At 44.9% G+C, this 20,658-nt stretch overlaps 1 protein-coding gene across 1 annotated transcript in view; it reads right to left on the reverse strand.

The window, feature by feature from the left end:
* LOC124612546 (protein patched) overlaps positions 1-20,658 on the reverse strand; it is a 150,176-nt gene that overhangs the window by 114,076 nt on the left and 15,442 nt on the right. The window contains exon 2 of the mRNA XM_047140818.1: positions 19-211. Within this exon, the coding sequence (XP_046996774.1) occupies positions 19-211 (193 nt within the window). The remainder of the gene's footprint in view (positions 1-18; positions 212-20,658) is intronic.

The following is a 20,658-nucleotide window of genomic DNA, read 5'->3' on the forward strand; positions in this document are numbered from 1 at the left end:
AGTGACGTAGCTACTGACCTTGTACCCAGAGCTGGTCGACGCGCGAGTGCAGCTGCGCAGACTTGAGTCCGACACAGAAGGTGGAGAGCACGAGCACGGCGACGAAGAGCACCTTGCCGGCGTGCCGGTGCAGGAAGCGGCCCAGCTGGAACAGGTGGCCCTGCAGCCAGGCGCGCGCCCACAGCGCGCTGCGCACGCCGCTCGCCTTGCCCTGCAAAAGCAACTCCGTCACACTCTGCTCTACCTGCCATATAACGGCAGCACAGTATACAGCACACGCTCAAGATGTCTGTCTGGCGCAGTCACCTGCTAGGGAATCACACATTTACATTACTGTTTGTTAAAATCGCAGGAGCTCGATGTAAACTGTTATATGAACCGATATGAATGGATGGTGTCAGTTCTTTCGGACATTTTCGAGAGAACAGACACCATGCATTCATATAACTGATTCGCCTCCACAGGCAATGAATCCACCACTTTCAGTGCGGATGCACAATTATGTCAGACCTCCTGTGGGAATCTCAAAGTAGGGAGCATGGGGGACATAGATGGGGACCGTGGATAAACTGCGCTATGTGGGACTGTGGCTCGTCCAAGAGGCGTGTCGAGATAGTCCACGCAATCGCAATAAACACAATGTCTGGGTGGCGCAGTGGTTACAGAACGGCACCAAGCATCAGATGACCAGCATTGTATGAACAGCTATGTTACGTATATACATGGTGTTCATCATCATCAGATCGTTCTCCTCATCATCCTCATTCTCATCATCATCATCATCACCATCATCATCATCATCATCATCACCATCATCATCATCATGCTAATCATCATCATCATCATCCTCCTCCTCATCATCATCACCATCATCCTCATCACCATCATCCTCATCACCGTCATCCTCATCACCGTCATCCTCATCACCGTCATCCTCATCATCCTCCTCCTCCTCATCCTCATCCTCCTCATCATCATCACCTGATTAGGCCACCACCACCACCACCACCACCACCACCACCACCACCACCACCCCTCTTGTGTAGTCGAGATAGTTAACATAGGCCTGTGTGGTGGCACTCGACTCGGAGGTATCTGGCTGGCATCCTGATGGTGGAAAAAATTTTATCAAGGGAAGAAGAGATGTTGGCGTAAAATTTCCGACCACCAGACTTTCCACCACTGTGCTGCATTAAATTCTAAACCACTCCATACAATCACGTGATGGAGTTAGTGGTGATCTGTAGGTTGGGTGGGGACATTAAACCCGGCAGTCCCCTTGGTTCTATTCGAGAGGAACAAACTATATGCCCGCACAGAGTTTTGTCCTCTCCATTCTCTCACCATCATGCAATACAAACATGACACCACGCATTAGACAAATCCATTACAGACACTTACACACAACACATGCCGTTAAGACGCAACTCTGACACATGCCGAGGAAAGCTGCCATTGTCAGCGAATGAGAAAAAACCTTTTCCGAAGACGCCTGAACCCGTCCCTCGAGGTTTCCCTGTCAACAGTGCCACATGAGCCTTCTTTCATCAGTTTGGAAGTCCGGTTAATGTAACTGCTGTTAGCGAAAATCAGCGGCTGTGTTCTTGCAGGAAATTGCGGTGTGGTGTTAGTCTTGCGTTAATACTGACATGTTATCTCTGCATTATTATACTTTGCACTTATACAGGTGACACAGGAAGAAGCTGTACAGGTATAAAAGCTAAGTTTCGCATTGCGACGCAAAAAAATCGCTCATGTGTTCCATTATACACTAATTGAGACGATGGTAAGGCTGTGCAGTAAAGACGTCACAATTTTCACGTAGGACCAAAGAAAATACGTCAAAAGTTTGGAGCAGACGTTAGTTGGATGAGTACATGTATTATCATATTACATATTTTACGATAGAGTAAAGTGAATGAACTAATTCCTTCCGTCACAAAATTACCCTACACAATTAGAGGGAATACTAGATTAAAGATTAAATTTGTGACCGACGCAGATATTATCATATTTTCGTTCAGATTATCGGTTGCAATCCACAAAAAACACATTATTAGCGATGAAACAGTTTTTTTTTTTTTTACACTTTTGAACATGTGATTTGCTCCAGAAGCAGACAGATGGGGTACACAGGTTGCGTCCCGTCGAGGGGGGAAGTCCGTGGGGGCGGGGGGGGGGGGGAGGAGGAGGAGGGGGGGGAAGGAGGAGGAGGAGGGAGTAGTAGCGTCACGAAGAGCATCCGGCCACCCACTGTCGCTAACATTTCCAAACCCCATACAACAAACCGACCCTACGACAACGGTGACAGGCAAGTTGAAAAGTCCCATCATAGTACTATAACATATATAACAGTACAGTTTTACGAATGCAATTTTGGATTTGCCAGGAACTGTACGGAGTGCCTAGAGGTGTGGCCTAAACAACAGGCGAACCCGGCCGTGACAGCCGTACCCGACGAGCATTTGTGTTGAAAATGAAATGTCGTGTGTCTAGGGCCTCCCGTCGGGTAGACCGTTCGCCTGGTGCACGTCTTTCGAGTTGACGCCACTTCGGCGACCTGCGCGTCGATGGGGATGAAATGATGATGATTAGGACAACGCAACACCCAGTCCCTGAGCGGAGAAAATCTCCGACCCAGCCGGGAATCGAACCCGGGCCCTTAGGATTGACAGGCTGCCACGATGACCACTCAGCTACCTGGGGCGGACAGCATTTGTGTTAATCAGATGAGGTAGTCCATGTTTCATTGAATGTGTCCTATCACAGCAGATAAAATCGTTTCGAGAACTATGATGCACTCACCGCTGTCATTGTCCCATACGTTCGTAGTTGCACGCCCCTTCCGTCCCTTTGGCATTGCTACAGACTATTTCATGAAGCTGTGAGAGGCGGGATTCAGCTGTTGCTGGCTTTTTTTAGTAATTCAAGTCGTTTATAACGCTGATCTTTAAGCAGAGATTCTTGCTAGTTCGCATAAGCCAGAATGCAGAACAGTTGTTTGGTATCAGCACTGGCTTCGTTGCAGATACCACAGAGGCTTTTTCGAATTGGTTTATGTGAACCATAGAGAAGCTAAATCAGGATTTCCAAAACGAAACTAAAGTCACCTTCGTCCTGCTTCCTACTCCATGGTCCTAATTGCAGCGGCTTCTGTGTTGGTTCTGATTCGTACCGGATAGTACATTGTAGGAGGAGGCGAGAGGTCACCAACCCGAAAAATTATTTAACACTGCAAAGTTCTAATCTGCCTCCATAGCCGAGGCCGCTAACGCACCGCTATGTAATGGCGCTCCACTCGGAGGTAAGTTGGTTAGAATCCTTGTGCTGGATGAAATATTCAAGACCAGTATTTGGCCGGTAAAATGGTTCAAATGGCTCTGAGCACTATGCAACTTAACTTCTGAGGTCATCAGTCGCCTAGAACTTAGAACTAATTAAACCTAACTAACCTAAGGACAGCACACATATCCATGCCCGAGGCAGGATTCGAACCTGCGACCGTAGCGGTCGCTCGGCTCCAGACTGCAGCGTCTAGAACCGCACGGCCACACCGGCCTACTTTGGCCGGTAAGGGAAGGAGAGGCGGTGGCGTAAAGCTTCTGATCAACAGTCTTTGCGCCAGTATCCTAGAATAAATTCCTAAGCTCTCATAAATTGTGAGTTATCGGTGATCCGCCTGTCGGATAGGAAGGTTAAGCTCGGCGGCATCTTGGTCCTTTTCGAGAGGAGTAGGATAAGTGCCATTACTGAGTTTCACCCTCTCCCTTCCCTTCATCCATAACAAACCCAGCACAACACTGTATCAATATTCGTTGCAGTCATTCACACGACAGACATACACGTGACATCTCATAGCAGGTTTGCGGGAGGTAATGGCAAATCATCTCCTCTAAGACCTTGCATAGAAAGCATAAGTCAAGGTTACAATGCGTGCTCTCAGAAAGTATCGCGTGTCGTCGTTGAGGAAGCAACGCATTGGCAGTAATGGGGTCAGCTGAAAGCAACAGGCCTGCCCGCGAAGCCACACAAGCGCGGTCAGGTTCCACAGGTGTGTAAATCAGCTCTACTGAAACAAGACCACCTTGGCGCAAGACGATCCTCCAGCGTGTGGCTGTGGTGACAACCATCTGGCTAGCTACTTTGAAACTATTATAGCAGTTGTGAAAAATAAGAAATTGCACACTGTAGGAAATTACGTTCCACCTGAACTGGGGAGAAGCAGCAGGAGAAGGAAGAAGAAGACATAACTTCCTTTACCCTTTTCTTTCTAAAGTCCTCACCTAAACTGTGACATGAATATTTAATAAATGGGTGAAGATTGTGACAAACAATAATACAGATACTGTATTAATAGGAACATACATACAGTGCGGTCAGAAACCGTCTGAAAAGCTTGTAAGGGTGTTTCAGGTTAGGTTATGCTGAGAAATAATCCTTAAGAAAAAAAATCGATGTATTACGCCGTTTTCAAACTAGTTAACATCGAAGTTAGTCAATCAGGCCGTTGCGCGAGCAAATTCAAGTGGCCCGCCACAGACGCAATAGCGACAAACGTGTTCTTCGCTTGGATTCCTAAATATGAGCAAGAGAGCGATACAAAAATTGGACATGGAACGGTAGTAAGGATAGAAACCGACCCAAGTACCGTAGTCTCGTGTGCTGCCATCTGCGCTATGATAACACCTGATGTTAATTGTATCTTGCGGGCCGCTTCAATTTGAGCACTCAACGGCTTCATTGGCTAATTTCAACCCTAATTCACTCGGAAACGGGACAACGTACCGAATTTTTTTTTCTGAATAATTATTTATCAACACAACCTACCCTGCAACACTCTTACAAGCTTTCCAGGCGTCGTGTTAACTTAGGCGTCACGACAAAAGTATGGGCATGAATCTGTTATGGCACCGTGGAAAAGATTGCGTGGCAATTTATTACCATGTGACCCGTACTCTTTACTGCCTGTGATCTACCTTTTACGCAAAACAACAAGCAAATAACTTATTAATGATTTCGAAGATTAATACTTTGAGGTAAAGTTTTTTGAAAGGTATAATTCTTTATTAGACGTAGCCGTGTTCGATGTGGTATCATCTTTTCCTTCTTCGACATGAGAACGAGCTTATGATCCTAGTAATGGATGGACGTATAGTGGAATCAGAATGAAGGTGTTAGTTGCTCAGAGAAAGGCCTGGGAAAGTGGAAATGCCAAGAAATAGAGGCAGCATCGGACATTATAACTGCTGGTCTATCATTTACTCAACTAAGTTACGGTGATGTGAGTTTTACTGAATAATCTCACTTCAGGAAAGATATACCTATCTTAAAAGAGAAAAATAATTCAAGTATAATATCTGATCTTGTTTAACAAAGCTATGGCGCTTCCGTTAGGTACATAAACGTAGTTTAATTAACTAGCATATGTTTGATGCGTTATATGTGAATCTGAATTACATACCGTATCAAAGAATTAGGTTTACGTAACGTTCGGGCTGAAAAGAAAATCTGAAATATAGAAATAAGCGGTAGCATAGGTTAAATATACGTAAATCTCACTTCAAACTCTGCATTTATGCACCACACTTTGTAGTACATGAATTGTTCGAAAGTGCTTGCAGTTGCCCATCCAATACCATCAGTTTCGATATTAGAGAAAATGCATTTCTCCTCTCCTCCCGAACAGGCCATGAAGGCCCAACGGTACCGACCGGCCGCCGTGTCATCCTCATGCCACAGGCATCACTGGATGCGGATAGAGAGGGGCATGTGCTCAGCACACCGCTCTCCCGGCCGTATGTCAGTTTCCGAGACCGGAGCCGCTACTTCTCAATCAAGTAGTTCCTCAGTTTGCCTCACAAGGGCTGAGTGCACCCCGTTTGCAAACAGCGATCAGCAGACCGGATGGTCACCCATCCAACTGCTAGCCCAGCCCGACAGCTCTTAACTTCGGTGATCTGATGGGAACCGGTGTTACCACTGCGGCAAGGCCGTTGACGAAAATGTATTTAGTTAGTAATAAAGACAAATGTTAAAACTTATAAATGAATTTGTCATCAACGTTGATCTGAACTCCAGAGTGCTTTATTGGAGGTGATTTCGCTTCCTCCGATGTTTGAACTAACTTACCGAACAAGCCGGAGCTGCGAGCTACAGATTAGCATGACTCCTAACTACTATGTGGTTGGATCGAACCCTAGACCTTTGGAGTGAACCACCGAGCCATACTTTGTGGATAATCGATCGTTTAATGGCGACAGCTGTAGATGAGGTACCAACACGCATATGAACTGAAAGAAAACATTCGTGCATACAAAATAGTTTACACGCAGAGTTTCAACTTCAGGAACTCGTTGGGTGGGGAGGACTTGATATAATACACAAGTATAAATTCACAGGCGCGACTTTAAAATAGCTTTCTGCGATAGACAGACTGCGAGATTCTAGTTTCTCGCCTCGTCGGCAGCCATTAAAAACGTTCGAGGAGGGTGTTGATAGGATGCGGCTTAGGCGTTTCTAAGAAAGTTTTTGCAGTAATCGTCAGAGGTGATTTTGGGATACCTAAATCTGTATGATACGATGCTCGTCCCTCTCGAATGCGCGGCCCGGAACCGTGTTTGTTAAGTGCGCTATTTCCAGCACCATTCACACTGCTTGACTGGCACTAGTGCTACAAATGAAGGATTCATTCCGAGCTGGCTCCTCTTGGTGCAAGCGCCAACACAGTTTTGGCAAATGGTTGACTCAACGGAGGCGATGACCCAATCGAAGACTAACCTCCACGGCCGCTTCTGCGCCAGAGGACGGCGCCCTCCCAGTTTTACGAGCCATAAATTCGGGCAGATTTAGGGTGAGGGAGATCGGGGTGTCAAAACACAGGCAGCTGCGCCTGCCCAGCCGACCGCGTTCGCAGACTGGCGTTCGGCACGCGTTGAGCTCAAGGCCGCCTTCCACAGGCGGTGCCGCGTCTGTTGATGCCGATTCTGGACTCCAGTGAGGCTTCTGCAGACGCTGGTGTACATCTTCTTCGACCGTTCCACTATCGAATAGCGCGTGATAAAAGTGAACACCTAAATCTCTCTGTACGAGCCCTGGTTTCTCTAATTTTCGCATTGGGATGAGAAATTTGGTGATTGAGATTACGTGAAAAGATCAAGCCACGCCGAAAAACGCCTTAGTTTTACTTATGGCCACCCCAAGTCGCGTGTCATATGCGTGACAGTGTCTTCTCTGCTTCGCGACAGTACGAAACCAGCTGCCCTTCCTTACCTTTCTCGGCGTATTCTGCCAGTATTATCTGGTAAATATCCCATAACACGCAGCAGAAAGCAAGAAAAGGACGAACAAGCATAGTGTAGGCAATTTCTTTAGTAGAGTTGTTCCATCTTCTAAGTATTTGCCAATAAAGCGCTGTCTTTGGTTCACCTTTCCCACAATATTTCCTATGAGATAGTTCCTATATAAGTTGTAATTAAGTTTAATAATTAGGTATTTAGTTGAATCAATTACATTCAAATTTGTGTAATTTATCGTGTAAGTGAAATTTAACGGATTTTTTAGTACTGATCTGGAATATCTCACTTATAATTGTTCAGGGCCAACTGCGTCAGGTACAGATCTCGACTAAATCTTTTGAAATTCGTATTGATCTTCTGATGACTTTATTCGACGCTAAACGACAGCATATGTGCAAACATTCCTAGATGGCGGCTTACATTGTCTTCTAAACCGTTTATATAGATTAAGAAAGGTAGAGAGACTGTAACATTTCCTTGGAGAACGTCAGATACCACTTCGATGACTTCCCGTCAGTTACTACGAACATAACAAGTTATGAATCCAGTCGCAAAAATGAGGCAGTGTTTCATAAGCGCAAAATTTGACTAGAAGCTGCTTGTGGGTAACGGTGTCTAAAGCCTTCTGCAAATCTAGAAATATAAAATCAACTGTCGATAGCAATCATTACCGCGTGTGAATACAGAGCCAGTTGTGCTTCACAAGAACGATATTTGCTGAATCCGCCCTGGTTGTGTGTTAACAGATCGTTCTCTCCGAGATATTTTATAATATTAGAGCAGAGATTCCCCAGTGCAAGAGTATTTTATTTATCTAAAAAGCGTTTTTAATCAACGAACACCTAGTTTAAAAGGCAGGTTTCTAGTTCAGTATGACAACAGAAGACGCCAGATACCAGACCACGAGATGAACCATTTTAATACTCCAGTGGCTTGCGGGTCGATTACTGGATAATTGTAGGATTCCATCTGAGTTGTAAAAGTGAGTGTATTCATGGCAATAGTTTGTATATATGAATTCGCGAGATGGTACCGTTTCAAACTGAAACGTTATAGGGCGGAAGAAAGGCAAGAATGTCAATGTTCTGGCGATATCATAACAAGCAGATTGGAAACATTAGCTATTTTGGGGAAGGCGTGAAGGGTATTAACATCTTGTTAAATATATATATATATATATATATATATATATATATATATATATATATATATATCTTCAGGCTTTCAGGGTTATCACCGAAAACAAAGCAGCAATGCTCTTGTCTTTTCTAGCTGGGTGATCTGTTTCTCAGGTAACCAACCTCAAAGTGCTTTTCTCGGCATGATCCTACTGGAAGTGCTTGTCTTCGGGCGATAGTAAATCGGCTCGACCTTAAGAATTTAAAGAGGAATCGGAACCAAAGTAAACCCGGCCTTTTTTTGACGTACCAAGGCATTGCTAAATGTGAAAATATGTCACGTAGAAAAAAGAAAGAAACATTCTTTTAACCGTGTCAGTTCAGAATATAAATTCAGTTACTCTGGGTAATCACCTTGGGTCCTACGGAGAATGCTTTCTCTGACATTCACTAAAAGTAAAACTGAGTATTCTACAGAGACCTGTCGAGGCGAATTTCAAGAAACTTAATCTTTATCCATACATCCGCTTATTAGAGATTCTCCCGTAAAAAGAGCCTTTGGAAATATAAAGCCGTTGCAGTACTTTCAATACCGACGTTAAGTACATGCTGTTTGCCGAAAATCCGTCTGGTCGTAGATAGTTCCAAACGGGATGTAGTTATGGAAGTGTGGTTAGTGCATACGTTTTCCGCCCTCTCCCGTACGACGTGTTAACGTCATTAGCCAGCGATAACAGCTATACTATGCTTAATGAGGCGTGGCGGTATAGCGGTGAAGTACAAGACTGGAAACCGAGAGGTCGCGAGATCGAGCTCACGTCGGACAACGGAAATTTTTAGTCTGCTTTTAACCTAGCCTTCAGTTCTAAACGATGTGAGGTATCACGAGGAACGACACGTGGTTCGAATTTCGCTCTAAACTGTAGGTCCACTTTAACCGGAGTTGGATGATTAGAACCGATTAAGGACAAGCAAGTAGCCGAAGTAGCGTCCAATTAAAAGACTTGCACCAGACGAAGAAACTGCTGTGCTTGTAGGGTTCCAAATGCTGTAGCATTAAGAGACTCTTAGTCACGGCGAACAGGAGGCACGCAGGGAGGCATTTCAAGTTTGGAACAGACGCAGCTAGAATATCGAAAATACTAGATAGCCTTCGCCCGTTTGTAGGACTCTCGGGAGATGTGAAGTTTAAATACCACACGCGTTATCCAGAGACATGCTGGTTGGCTCTCAGGCGGATCTAGGCCCTTCAGTCTGGAGCTGCGCGACCGCTACGGTCTCAGGTTCGAATCCTGCCTTGTGTGTGATATCCTTAGGTTAGTTGGGTTTTAGTAGTTCTAAGTTCTAGGGGACTGATGACCTCAGATGTTGTCCCATAGTGCTCAGAGCCATTTTGGCTCTCAGGTGGTCATAAAGAACTTTCCTGGCTGTCAATATGTCATTCGCTTGTACCAGATCTTTATAAAGTAAGCACCTACAGTCCTACCTGCTTCCGGTTTCAAGTAAATCTGCTGTGGCGGTATGGAGAGTTAAGGTCTAGGCTGTAGGCAATGGTAAGTGACAGTCGAAGAGGAACAGAGTTCTTGCACGTAAAACGTGGCGGGTGAAGATGGTTCCACGATAAACTGAGAAATGGCAGCTCCGTTTCTAATTTCAGATACTCAGTAACGCAAGGCCGAGCGGTTCTAGGCGCGGCAGTCTGGAACCGCGTGACCACTACGGTCGCAGGTTCGAATCCTGCCTCGGGCATGGATGTGTGTGATGTCCTTACGTTAGTTAGGTTTAAGTAGTTCTAAGTTCTAGGGGACTGATGACCTTAGAAGTTAGGTCCCATAGTACTCAGAGCCATTTGAACCATTTTTGAACTAGGGAAACTTTGTCAGGATGTGTACATGTAAACGGTGGTAAGTGTCAAAAACATGGCCGCCAGTAGTAGTAGTAACGTGTGTGATGTTCGTGCGAGGCAAATGCTTTTCAGGCACGTTTAGTACAAATCCGAGGGTGAGTGCGTAACTACGACTCAGATAAAGATTTTGAATACGTTCCTGATCGCAAATGGTCTAAAAAGCTACTGCTAATCAGGTAAACGTGAATAATCATTTAAGTAAGTGAACAATATTGTGTCCCTTACCATTGTTTAGGCGAATTTGTGCGACACGTTGATGGGAGGTATGTCAAGGGGCATCTTTAACATGCTTACGTGCTACAGTAAGGCGACATATCGTGTTTAACATAGATTAAATTTCTGAAGTAGCTATAATTACTACTGAAAATCCTGGTAATGGAAATCTTAGTATCATAAACTGTAACAATTCGGACGTTTTAAATTTGTGTTGAGAGGTTTCATAGTAACGTTTCGTTTACTGTCCCAACAAGTAAGCAGTTGTACGTCAATTCTATGCCATGTTAAGTGCATTCAGTTTGTATGTAAACAATGTTAAGTACCCACTAACAAAATTTTGGAATGAATGTACAATATTTAAAAGTCTGTCATTATTCTTGAGATGTTTGAAAACAGTGACTTATCTGAATAAATAAATCTTAATGGATATACTTGACATACCTCATTTATGAGATTTTATTGAAAATTTATTGTGCAATTTCTCAAAACAACCTTGCTATTGTTTACAGCCGAGGTTGTCATATTTATTTAAACAGCGGGTATCCATGCTCGTTCGTCCGCGAAATCTGTCAAAAGTATGTTTAACGTGCCACGTGGACTATAATTTCTTAGACTGATTTCAACTGCAAAACGAGAAAACAGAGTTTCGAACTGCAACAAGGCATTCGAGGAACAACTCCAAGCGATCCTTGTATGAGTGTTTAGAAAACGTCTGGCCATACTAATAACATCGATGTCGGCAGAGACAAAATACAATATCAATGAGAGTCAGCTAAGCAGCCGAATCTCTCGCTTTAGATATAAGGTCACAGAAGCGACGGGTACATCTACTTTAGGGAGAGTTGTTGGCAGGCCTCCAGCAGGCACTGAATGGCCCCCAGGCGCATGCCTTCTGAGAAGAGCCGGCCGCTGGACGCTTCCTGATTCAAGATAACGACTCAGTCCACATCAGAGATCACCCAGTGGGCACACTACCGAAGGCGAGGAGCTCGCCTAGTCCACACGCACGGCGGCAACTGCGCGGTCTACTTTTAACGTAACAACATAAAACCAGGCTGTGTCAAATCTGGATCGCACTCTGACGTACAAGCAGCGCTGCGAGAATATGAGAATGAAGGTGAAATCCAGGAATAATATCCTTTGCAAGGATTACTGGTAGTTCTTAGGGCCCTCGACCACAAATCCTGGAAACGACGGCGCTATTAACATGTTACAGTGCTGCAGAGTATGAGTTGCCCAGTATGGTACAAATCCATATCCACAAAAATAGTTGACAAAGTGCTAAACGAAACATGTAGGCTTATTAGAGGTTATTTGAAACTTACACCACTTTCAGCGACTGAACCCGGAACGTGTGCCTCGAAAGATATACTGAAGAGCCATAGAAAGTGGCACACCTGCCTAATATCGTGTAGAGCCCCCGTGAGCACGCAGAAGTGCCGCAACACGATGTGGCATTGAACTCTACTAATGTCTGAACTAGTGCTGGAGGGAATTGACACCATGAAATTTGCAGCGCTGTCCATAAATTCGTAACAGTACGAGGGGGTGGAGATCTCTTCTGAACAGCACGTTGCAAGGCATCCCCGAAGTGCTCAGAAATATTCATGTCTGGGGTGTTTGGTGGGCAGCGGAAGTGTTTAAATTCGGAAGAGTGTTCCTTGTGACACTCTGTAGCAATTATGGACGTGTGGGGTATAGCATTGTCATGTGGAATTTCCCAAGTCCGTCGGAATGCACAATTGACATGAATGGATGCAGGTGATCAGACAGGATGAGAACGTACGTGTCACATGTCAGAATCGTATCTAGATGTATCAGGTGTCCCATATCACTCCAACTGCACACGCCCCACAACATTACAGAGCCTCCACCAGCTTGAACAGTCCCCTGCTGACATGCAGGGTCCCTGTATTTATGAGGTTGTCTCCATAGCCGTACACGAAATCAAATGTTCAAATGTGTGGCACACTGCTTAAGCTAAATTATCCTAACGACAAACACACACACACCCATGCCCGAGGGAGGACTCGAACCTTCGCTTGGATCAGCCGCACAGTCCATGACTGCAGCGCCCTAGACCGCTCGGCTAATCCCGCGCGGCTACCCGTACGCGACTGTCCGCTCGATACAATTTGAAAGGAGACTCGTCCGGTCAGGCAACATGTTTCCAGTCATCAACAGCCCAGTGTCGGTGTCGACAGGCTCAGGCGAGGCGTAAAGCTTTGTGTCGTGCAGTCATCAAGGGTACACAAGTGGGCCTTCGACTCCGAAAGCCCATATCGATGATGCTTCGTTGAATGGTTCACACGCTGATACTTGTTGATGGCCCAGCACTGAAATCTGCAGCAATTTGCGGAAGGGTTTGCACTTCTGTCACTTTGAATGATTCTCTTCAGTCGTCGTTGGTCCCGTTCTTGCAGGATCTTTTTCTGGCCGCAGCGATGTTGAAGATTTGATGTTTTCCCAGATTCCTGATATTCAGGGTACACTCGTGAAATGGTCGTACGGAAAAATTCCCACTTCATCGCTATCTTGGAGATGCTGTGTCCCATCGCTCGTGCGCCGACTATAGCACCACGTTGAAGCTCACTTGAATCTTCATAGCCTGCCATTGTAGCAGCAGTAACCGATGAAACAATTGCGCCAGACACTTGTTGTTTTAGTAGACGTTGCCGACCACAGCTCCGTATTCTGCCTATTTCCATGTCTCTGTATTTGACTACGCATGCCTATACTTGTTTCTTTGGCGCTTCAGTGTATTACGTTTAATATATTAAGTGACTCTGAAACAGCCAATCAAACAGTAAGTTACATATTATTACGGCAGGCCAAGTTACTTTTATTGAATGCTCCAATACATTTCAAAGCGACGCAGATACAAGGCAGTATTTTTCAACATAGTTATCAAGTTTCTGTATAGAATGATAGGAACGTTCAATCAATCGTTCAGTTCCATCTCCTCCTTGGTCACGGAGCCATTCCAGAATCGCTATGTGAACGTCCTTATCGTTGGAAATCCTCCTCCCCCCCCCCCCCCCCCCCCCACTGCCCCACCCTGCAGATATTCTTTAAGGTTGCCGATTCCCTGGACACTGTCGTCCTTGGCCGATGCCGATGACTTTCCCTGCCAGAAACATTCATGTTTGTGCTGCCTGGCACGATTTAACAACAGCTGGCCGCGACAGCGTGTTTTTGGTCCATACACCGCCAGAATTTCACGACTAATCTGAGCGCCATTTAGACGTTTTGCCCGAAAGAGCCGCTCTGTCAAACTTTGGAGTACGTTTCCAGTTACCGCACAATTTTACTCCCACATTGTGACGCGCTTGTTATCCGTAACACAGTGTGTCTTCATGAAACCCAGGACGTGTACTCTCTTCTGACAAATTGCCACTCAAGTTGCACAATGCTCTTAGCTTCAGACGACATGAATTACTTTCCGAAGTCCTTACGTAATTTCCTCCTTTTGTGTTAAGTGATGCATCATTACTGGGGCAAGATACATCATGTTGATACGAGGTATTTTATGCTAAGTCGAAAACTTGTACCCTAGCTGTTGAAAATTACTGGTATGCTTTCTACGGAAAACTTGGCAAAATACTATAGAAAACAAGAGAAAAGCGACATCGACGGTATACAACAATTATTTTCTGTGGATCCTCAGTTACAAAGTAATAACTATAGTTCAGTACAAAGCTACAGACTCACGATGAGCCACTTTTCCAGTATAATTAGCCAGTCACCGGCAGTAACAACAGCGAGGGGCAGAGACCACATGACAGAGAGTGTTTATTTCGCAAGGCTACGCCCATAGTAAAACTAGTTCTAAATTGCCGCCCGTAAATGGGAGGCTGATGAGCTGTAATAGTCATAGGAAGGGTTCGTGCGGGCAGAGACGGGCGTACCTTTGTGGACGCTTTACTTTTTGTGCTGATTTGATAGCCGTACGACGGTGGACGCTGCTCGCGGTTATACGACGCAGCGCCACGACGCGTACATTTTTGCTGCCGGCCATTATAGGCAAGTAGGGCCACAAATTACTAGTGCTCGCAGGTGGGCCACATCGGATGAGGTTCTTACATCTCCACTGACGAACACTTTATTGTTCCCATTCCCATAGTAGGTGTCAGCGAGGTGGGTGAGAGGGGAGGGGGGGGGGTAGCAAGAGAGGTCACTTGCCTCCCCCCCACCCTACGCGGGCACCCGTTCAGCTCGAATGGAATCTAAACTTCAGAGTTTTGATCTTCTGAGTGGGCAAGCAACCATCAATTTTCTGGGATACAATAGGTTATAAGGTCATCTAAAAAATTCAGTTCTTAGGGAATGACATGTCTCGAAACTGAACAATTTAGACGCTGAGAACCATAATCGGACACCGTCGTTAACTCACATTTAAGTGAATATCAGAGAAACCGGCGAGACAGCTTTTCGTGAATGTTCATACATACAATGTGGGCCTACAGGACAGATAAGCCTGACTCATCGTAAGATCAACAGATGTCAGAATCATGAATACAAACTACAATCGCATAATCGACGATGATGTGCTTTAGGTCATTATAGTTCTCAGCGCCACCATTCATTAATATCAGAAATGGTAGTTTTAGTGTCTACCCCTCCCTCCCATCTATCCACCTTCTCAGCGATCACAGGCCCTGTAGACCACGCGCTGCATCAACGATCTGGTTCCACCGCCTTCTATCTCTCGCAGACTCTCTCCACCCTGCGAAAATTCCTAATGCTGCGATGTCCTTCTCTATGTCATCTTTCCACCTTGTACGAGGTTGGCCCAATGGTCTTGTTGCCTGGAGAGTTCCTTCAAATGGTTTCTTCGTGATCCTGTTGTTTTCCATTCTGGCCACATGTCCAGCCCATTGGAGTCTCCTACTTTTTAATTTCTGGATGATAGTGGGTTGCTTCATTAACTGATAAATTTCATTGTTCCTTCGAATTCTCCATGCGCCGTTCTTCAACACAGGTCCCCAGATTTTTCTCATTAGTTTTCTTTCGAAAACATTCAGTTTTTCTCTTTCATTCTTTGTAAGAGTCCAGCTTTCTGAACCGTATAGTACTATGGGGCAGATAATAGTGTTGTATATCTTCATCTTTGTGGTGATTGACAAAGCTTTACTTTTGAGTGGGTTGCTTAGTGAGTATATACATCTTGACCCTGAGGCTATCCTTTCATTTATATCCATTGTTATGATATTTTTACTGTTGAAACGTGATCCAAGGTATTTAAACTGGAGAACTTTTCTGAATTTAGAATGTTGATCAATTTCAAAGTAAGGATTTGGGTTTATGACTCGACCTATTTCCATATATTCGGTTTCCTCTTGGTTAATCAAAAGCCCGATTTTGCTGGCACTGTGCCTGGGAGGTCTGTACGTGTCTTTCAGTTCTTCTTCAGTTTCACTCAGCAACACTATATCATCTGCATAAGCCAGGAGGTTTACTTCACTGTGTTCGAATCGGAGACCATTGTATAGATGTAAATTACTCTCCCGAACCACTTTCTCTAATGCAAGGTTGAAGAGGACACATGAAAGAGCGTCTCCCCTTCGTAAGCCTGTTTTAATTGGAAAGGTGGGGGATATGGATGTAGTATGTTTAATGGTTTTACCCCTCCCTCCCCTGGAAAATTTTTTTCGAATGCCCGTGTTACCTCCCACATTTGATGTCTAGAACGCGTAGTTCTTAGCGTACGTCATCTTATGTGCATCAGAAAGCGAATAAGGTCCTTAGACGTCTGCAAGGCTGCATATATCCATTTAGTCCATTGCTGTCAGACGTAAATGAAGATTTTATTTGAGCTACAAGAAGGGATAATCATTGGCTTTCGGGCCGAAAGGATCCATATTTATGAAAGAGAATTAGACTGTTCATTGGCATCTGTGGTGAAGTACATCCTCGGTGGATTAATGGCTTAAATGAGCGTCTGGTGGATTATCTCTTTTCTTTCACTATGCTCTTCAGCCTGATGAGACAGGATGAGTACGTACGTGTCATCTGTCAGTCTGCGTTCCGACAAGCGAAACTAATCTCTTGCGTTTAGCGCCATGATTCAGAAGCGAGCTTTGGCACACATCTCTCTTTCTCTTTCTTTCTCTCTCTCTCTGTCTCTTTGTCTTTCTCCCCCGTTGAAGCGGATCCTACATTTGAGCGGGGGACATTGGATCATTCTGAAGAATTTTAGACATCTGTTCACTCAAATCGCCAGGGAAGACCTATTACTTCTGAGTAAGGAATGTGACTGTCTACGGCTGAGCACAATAGCCCGTGCTAATAGCCGACCGATTTGAAGGACCACGTTAAATGAGGAGTGTACTAGAGTCAATTACAATAGCGCCACAACATAGGACATGGCAGTAAAATTTCTCCGTATAACAGAGTAAAGATTGTCAGGGTTTCGTTTGAAGAGAATTCTGAACACGTTTAACGAATTATTTTGCGGCCTGTTTCGCCAGATGTGACGTAATATATCGTCTTTGACATACTCGCGAAACAGAAGTTTCTATTCATGTGTCACATTCTCTGTTTGCAACAATAAAGATACTAGGAAAGGCTATCTAGACGACACAGACCGAGATACCTTTGAAGCGTTAATGATACAGACTCATGACAAGCCAAGTTGCTAGATGGGCCTGGACAAGGAGGTTTTATACGACATTAGGAGCGTATCCCATAACTTTTGGCTCTTCAGCGTAAATGAAATGACAAACAATATCGATAGCAAACTAACTGTCACACTTCACGCAGATGCTACTAAATTGTTTTCCAATAGACGACGTTCTGAAGAGATTGACATGAAATTCTGGAATACCTCCTGAGAATCTACGCTTCGCACACAGTCGAACCCAAGTCGGTGTAAGAAGACTAATTTAAATGCACGAAAAATTCTGTTTTCATTTAACTATAATGTTGGTAGTTCAGCATTCACCTGGGTTGTATGTGTAAGTTAAATCGTTATAAACACTGGAACGAGCAACTGAAAGAAAAAGAGAGGTAAAAAGAGAGAATTCTTAGAACACTTCGTTGCTCGGTATCTTTCTTGTAAATCTTTTCTCAGTTATTGTCAGACAGCTTGGAATGCTTGCGGTACGAAACTGAAAACGTCCAGGGAAGAGTTACGTTTCGGGTCGGGTTTGTTCAGTCGGCACGAAAGCGCCACACAAATCCCCACTGAACTTTGAGGAAGCCACAACAAGAACGACGCAAGGATATGCGTCTGAGATTTATATTATTATCCCGAGAAATACCTCAAGGCAAGAGCTCAAAACGAAGCAGATGCTTCTAGCGATTGTGAACCCGAATAAGATATTGCATTCTAAGTACCTTCGAGTGAATTATATTTATTACTAAGTGGAAACAACAGTAAATCCTATGGCATAGTTACAGATCCATTCACAAATCAAGTTCATAGAAGAATCACAGTAAAAGTGTTTACGAACCAGAAGGACGCCCTGTCGCATTACTTATTCGGTGGTGCTAAAAATTTTAAACTGTCACTTAACGTAAACGTCTATTTTGGTAATAGTTTGTGCTTGTGGCAAATTTCAAGTTAAATTTCAACCTCTCCCCCCTCCCAGTCTCCTCCATCTGATGAGATGAGTTACCTCTCAAGCTGATGAAATGCAAGATTATGCAATGTCTAAGATGAGGATGCTAAATAAATTAGTGGTGTGCTAAGAAATAACGCTTGTACGAGCACTATTACAGGATTAAGACACTGAGCAAAAAAAATCATGGGATAGCTGTATGCACATATGCATATATCCAAATGGTGGCAGTATCACGTACACAATGACTGTTAGCAGGATATGGAATCGGTGGGTTCAGGAGGGCAATACGGAAAGCCGTGCTGGATCCCAACGGCCTCGTATCACTAGCAGTCGAGATGACAGGCATCTTATCCGCATGGCTGTAGCGGATCGTTCAGCCACGTATCGATCCCTGAGTCAACAGATGGCGACGTTTGCAAGACAACAACCATCTGCAAGAACAGTTCGACGACGTTTGCAGCTGCATGGACTATCAGCTCGGAGACCATGGATGCGGTTACCCTTGACGCTACATCATAGACAAGAGCGCCTGCGATGGTGTACGAACCTGGATGCACGAATGGCGCAACGTCATTTTCTCGGATGAATCCAGGTTCTGTTTACAGCATCATGATGGTCGCATCCGTGTTTGGCGACATCGCGGTGAACGTACATTGGAAGCATGTATTCGTAGTCGCCATACTGGCGCATCACCAGGTGTGATGGTATGGGGTGCCATTGGTTACACGTCTCGGTCACCTCTTGTTCGCACTGACGGCACTTTGAACAGTGGACGTTACATTTCAGATGTGTTACGACCCGTGGCTCTACCCTTCATTCTATCCCTGTGAAACCTTACATTTCAGCAGGATAATGCACGACCGTATGTTGCAGGTTCTGTATGGGCCTTTCTGGATGCTGAAAATGTTCGACTGCTGCTCTGGCCAGCACATTCTCCAGATCTCTCACCAACTGAAAACGTCTGGTCAATGGTGGCCGAGCAACTGGCTCGTCACAGTACGCTAGTCACTACTCTTCATGAACTGTGGTATCGTGTTGAAGCTGCATGGCCACCTGTACCTGTACACGCCATCCAAGCTCTGTTTGACTCAATGCCCAGGCGTATGACGGCCGTTATTACGGCCAGAGGTAGTTGTTCTGGGTACTGATTTCACTAGATCTATGCACCCAAACTGCGTGAAAATGTAATCACATGTCAGTTAGAGCTGCACGCATGGGACATTCCAGTTTGGAAATGTTTAGGGAATTCAATATTGATAGATACACAGTGTCAAGATTGTGCCGAGAATACCAAATTTCGTGTATTAGCTCTCACCACGAACAACGCAGTGGCCGACGGCCTTCAGTTAACGATCGAGAGCAACGGGTCTGTGTAGAATTGTCACTGCGTGAAATCAATGTGGGACGTACGGCGAATATACCTGTTAAGACACTACGGGGAAATTTGCCGTTAATGGGCTATGGCAGCAGACGACCAAGCGAGTGCCTCTGCTAACAGCTCGACATCGCCTGCAGCGCATCGCCTGGTCTCGTGATCGTATCGGTTGGGCCTTAGACTACTGAAAAACCGTGGCCTGGAGATGAGTCCCGATTTCAGTTGGTAAGAGCTGATGGATCCCACGGAGCCATGATAACAGGGAAGTGTGCAAGATAGTAGTGGCTACACAATGGTGTAGGTATTGTCTACGATGAATGGACTGGATCCTCTGGTCCAAATAACCCTATCATTGTCTGGTAATTTTCACGTTCGGCTACTTGTAGACCATTTGCAGCCAAACAACAATGGATTTTTTATGGATGACAATGCACCATATCACCATGCAACTGTTGTTTGCAAATGGTTTGAAGGACATTGTGGACAATTCGAGCGAATGATTTGACCAGCCAGATCGTCTGACAGAGCCCAACGAACATTTATGGGACATAGTTGTGAGGTCAGTTTGAGCACAGTATCCTGCACCGGCAGCTCTTCCGTAAAAATGGACGGCTGTTGTGGCTGCCAGGCTCAACATTTCTGCAGGGGCTTCAACAGATTGTTGACGCCATGCCACGTCGAGCCACTATGCTGGGTAGAAGGAGGTTCGACACGATGTTAGTAGGTATTCTACGACTTTTGGCACAGTACAAATTGCGATGGGAAATTGTTAGCCTCGACTTTGGACACAGTCATAATTCGCCTTCTTAGTGATATATATTGTGGAAAGAGAGACAGAGTTTTCTTCAGCTTCAAGGATTGGGTTGAAACTCAACGATTCGAAGCACTTACGAGGTGTAACTGGCTGAAATCACATATAATGGCATTCCCGAGGCATATGAAACCTCTCATGTCACGATATCTCAAATTTTTTCTGGCGAGTTGGTAACTAAGTAGAAAAAAAAGACTCCAACATGAAGGCGCTGAAGCAGTTGTCTTCGGTTTTCTCTATACCCTGTGCTGAACAATACTGGCAACAGATTCTTCTACTGTGCTCATTAAAATTGTTGGTGGAGTATTCATGCGTGGTTAACTGTAGAGAAGACTTACTCATCCCGTCACATCCGGAAGCAAGAGGTCTCAA

This window comes from Schistocerca americana, chromosome 4 (genome assembly GCF_021461395.2).
Source record: "Schistocerca americana isolate TAMUIC-IGC-003095 chromosome 4, iqSchAmer2.1, whole genome shotgun sequence".
NCBI classification, from domain to species: domain Eukaryota; kingdom Metazoa; phylum Arthropoda; class Insecta; order Orthoptera; family Acrididae; genus Schistocerca; species Schistocerca americana.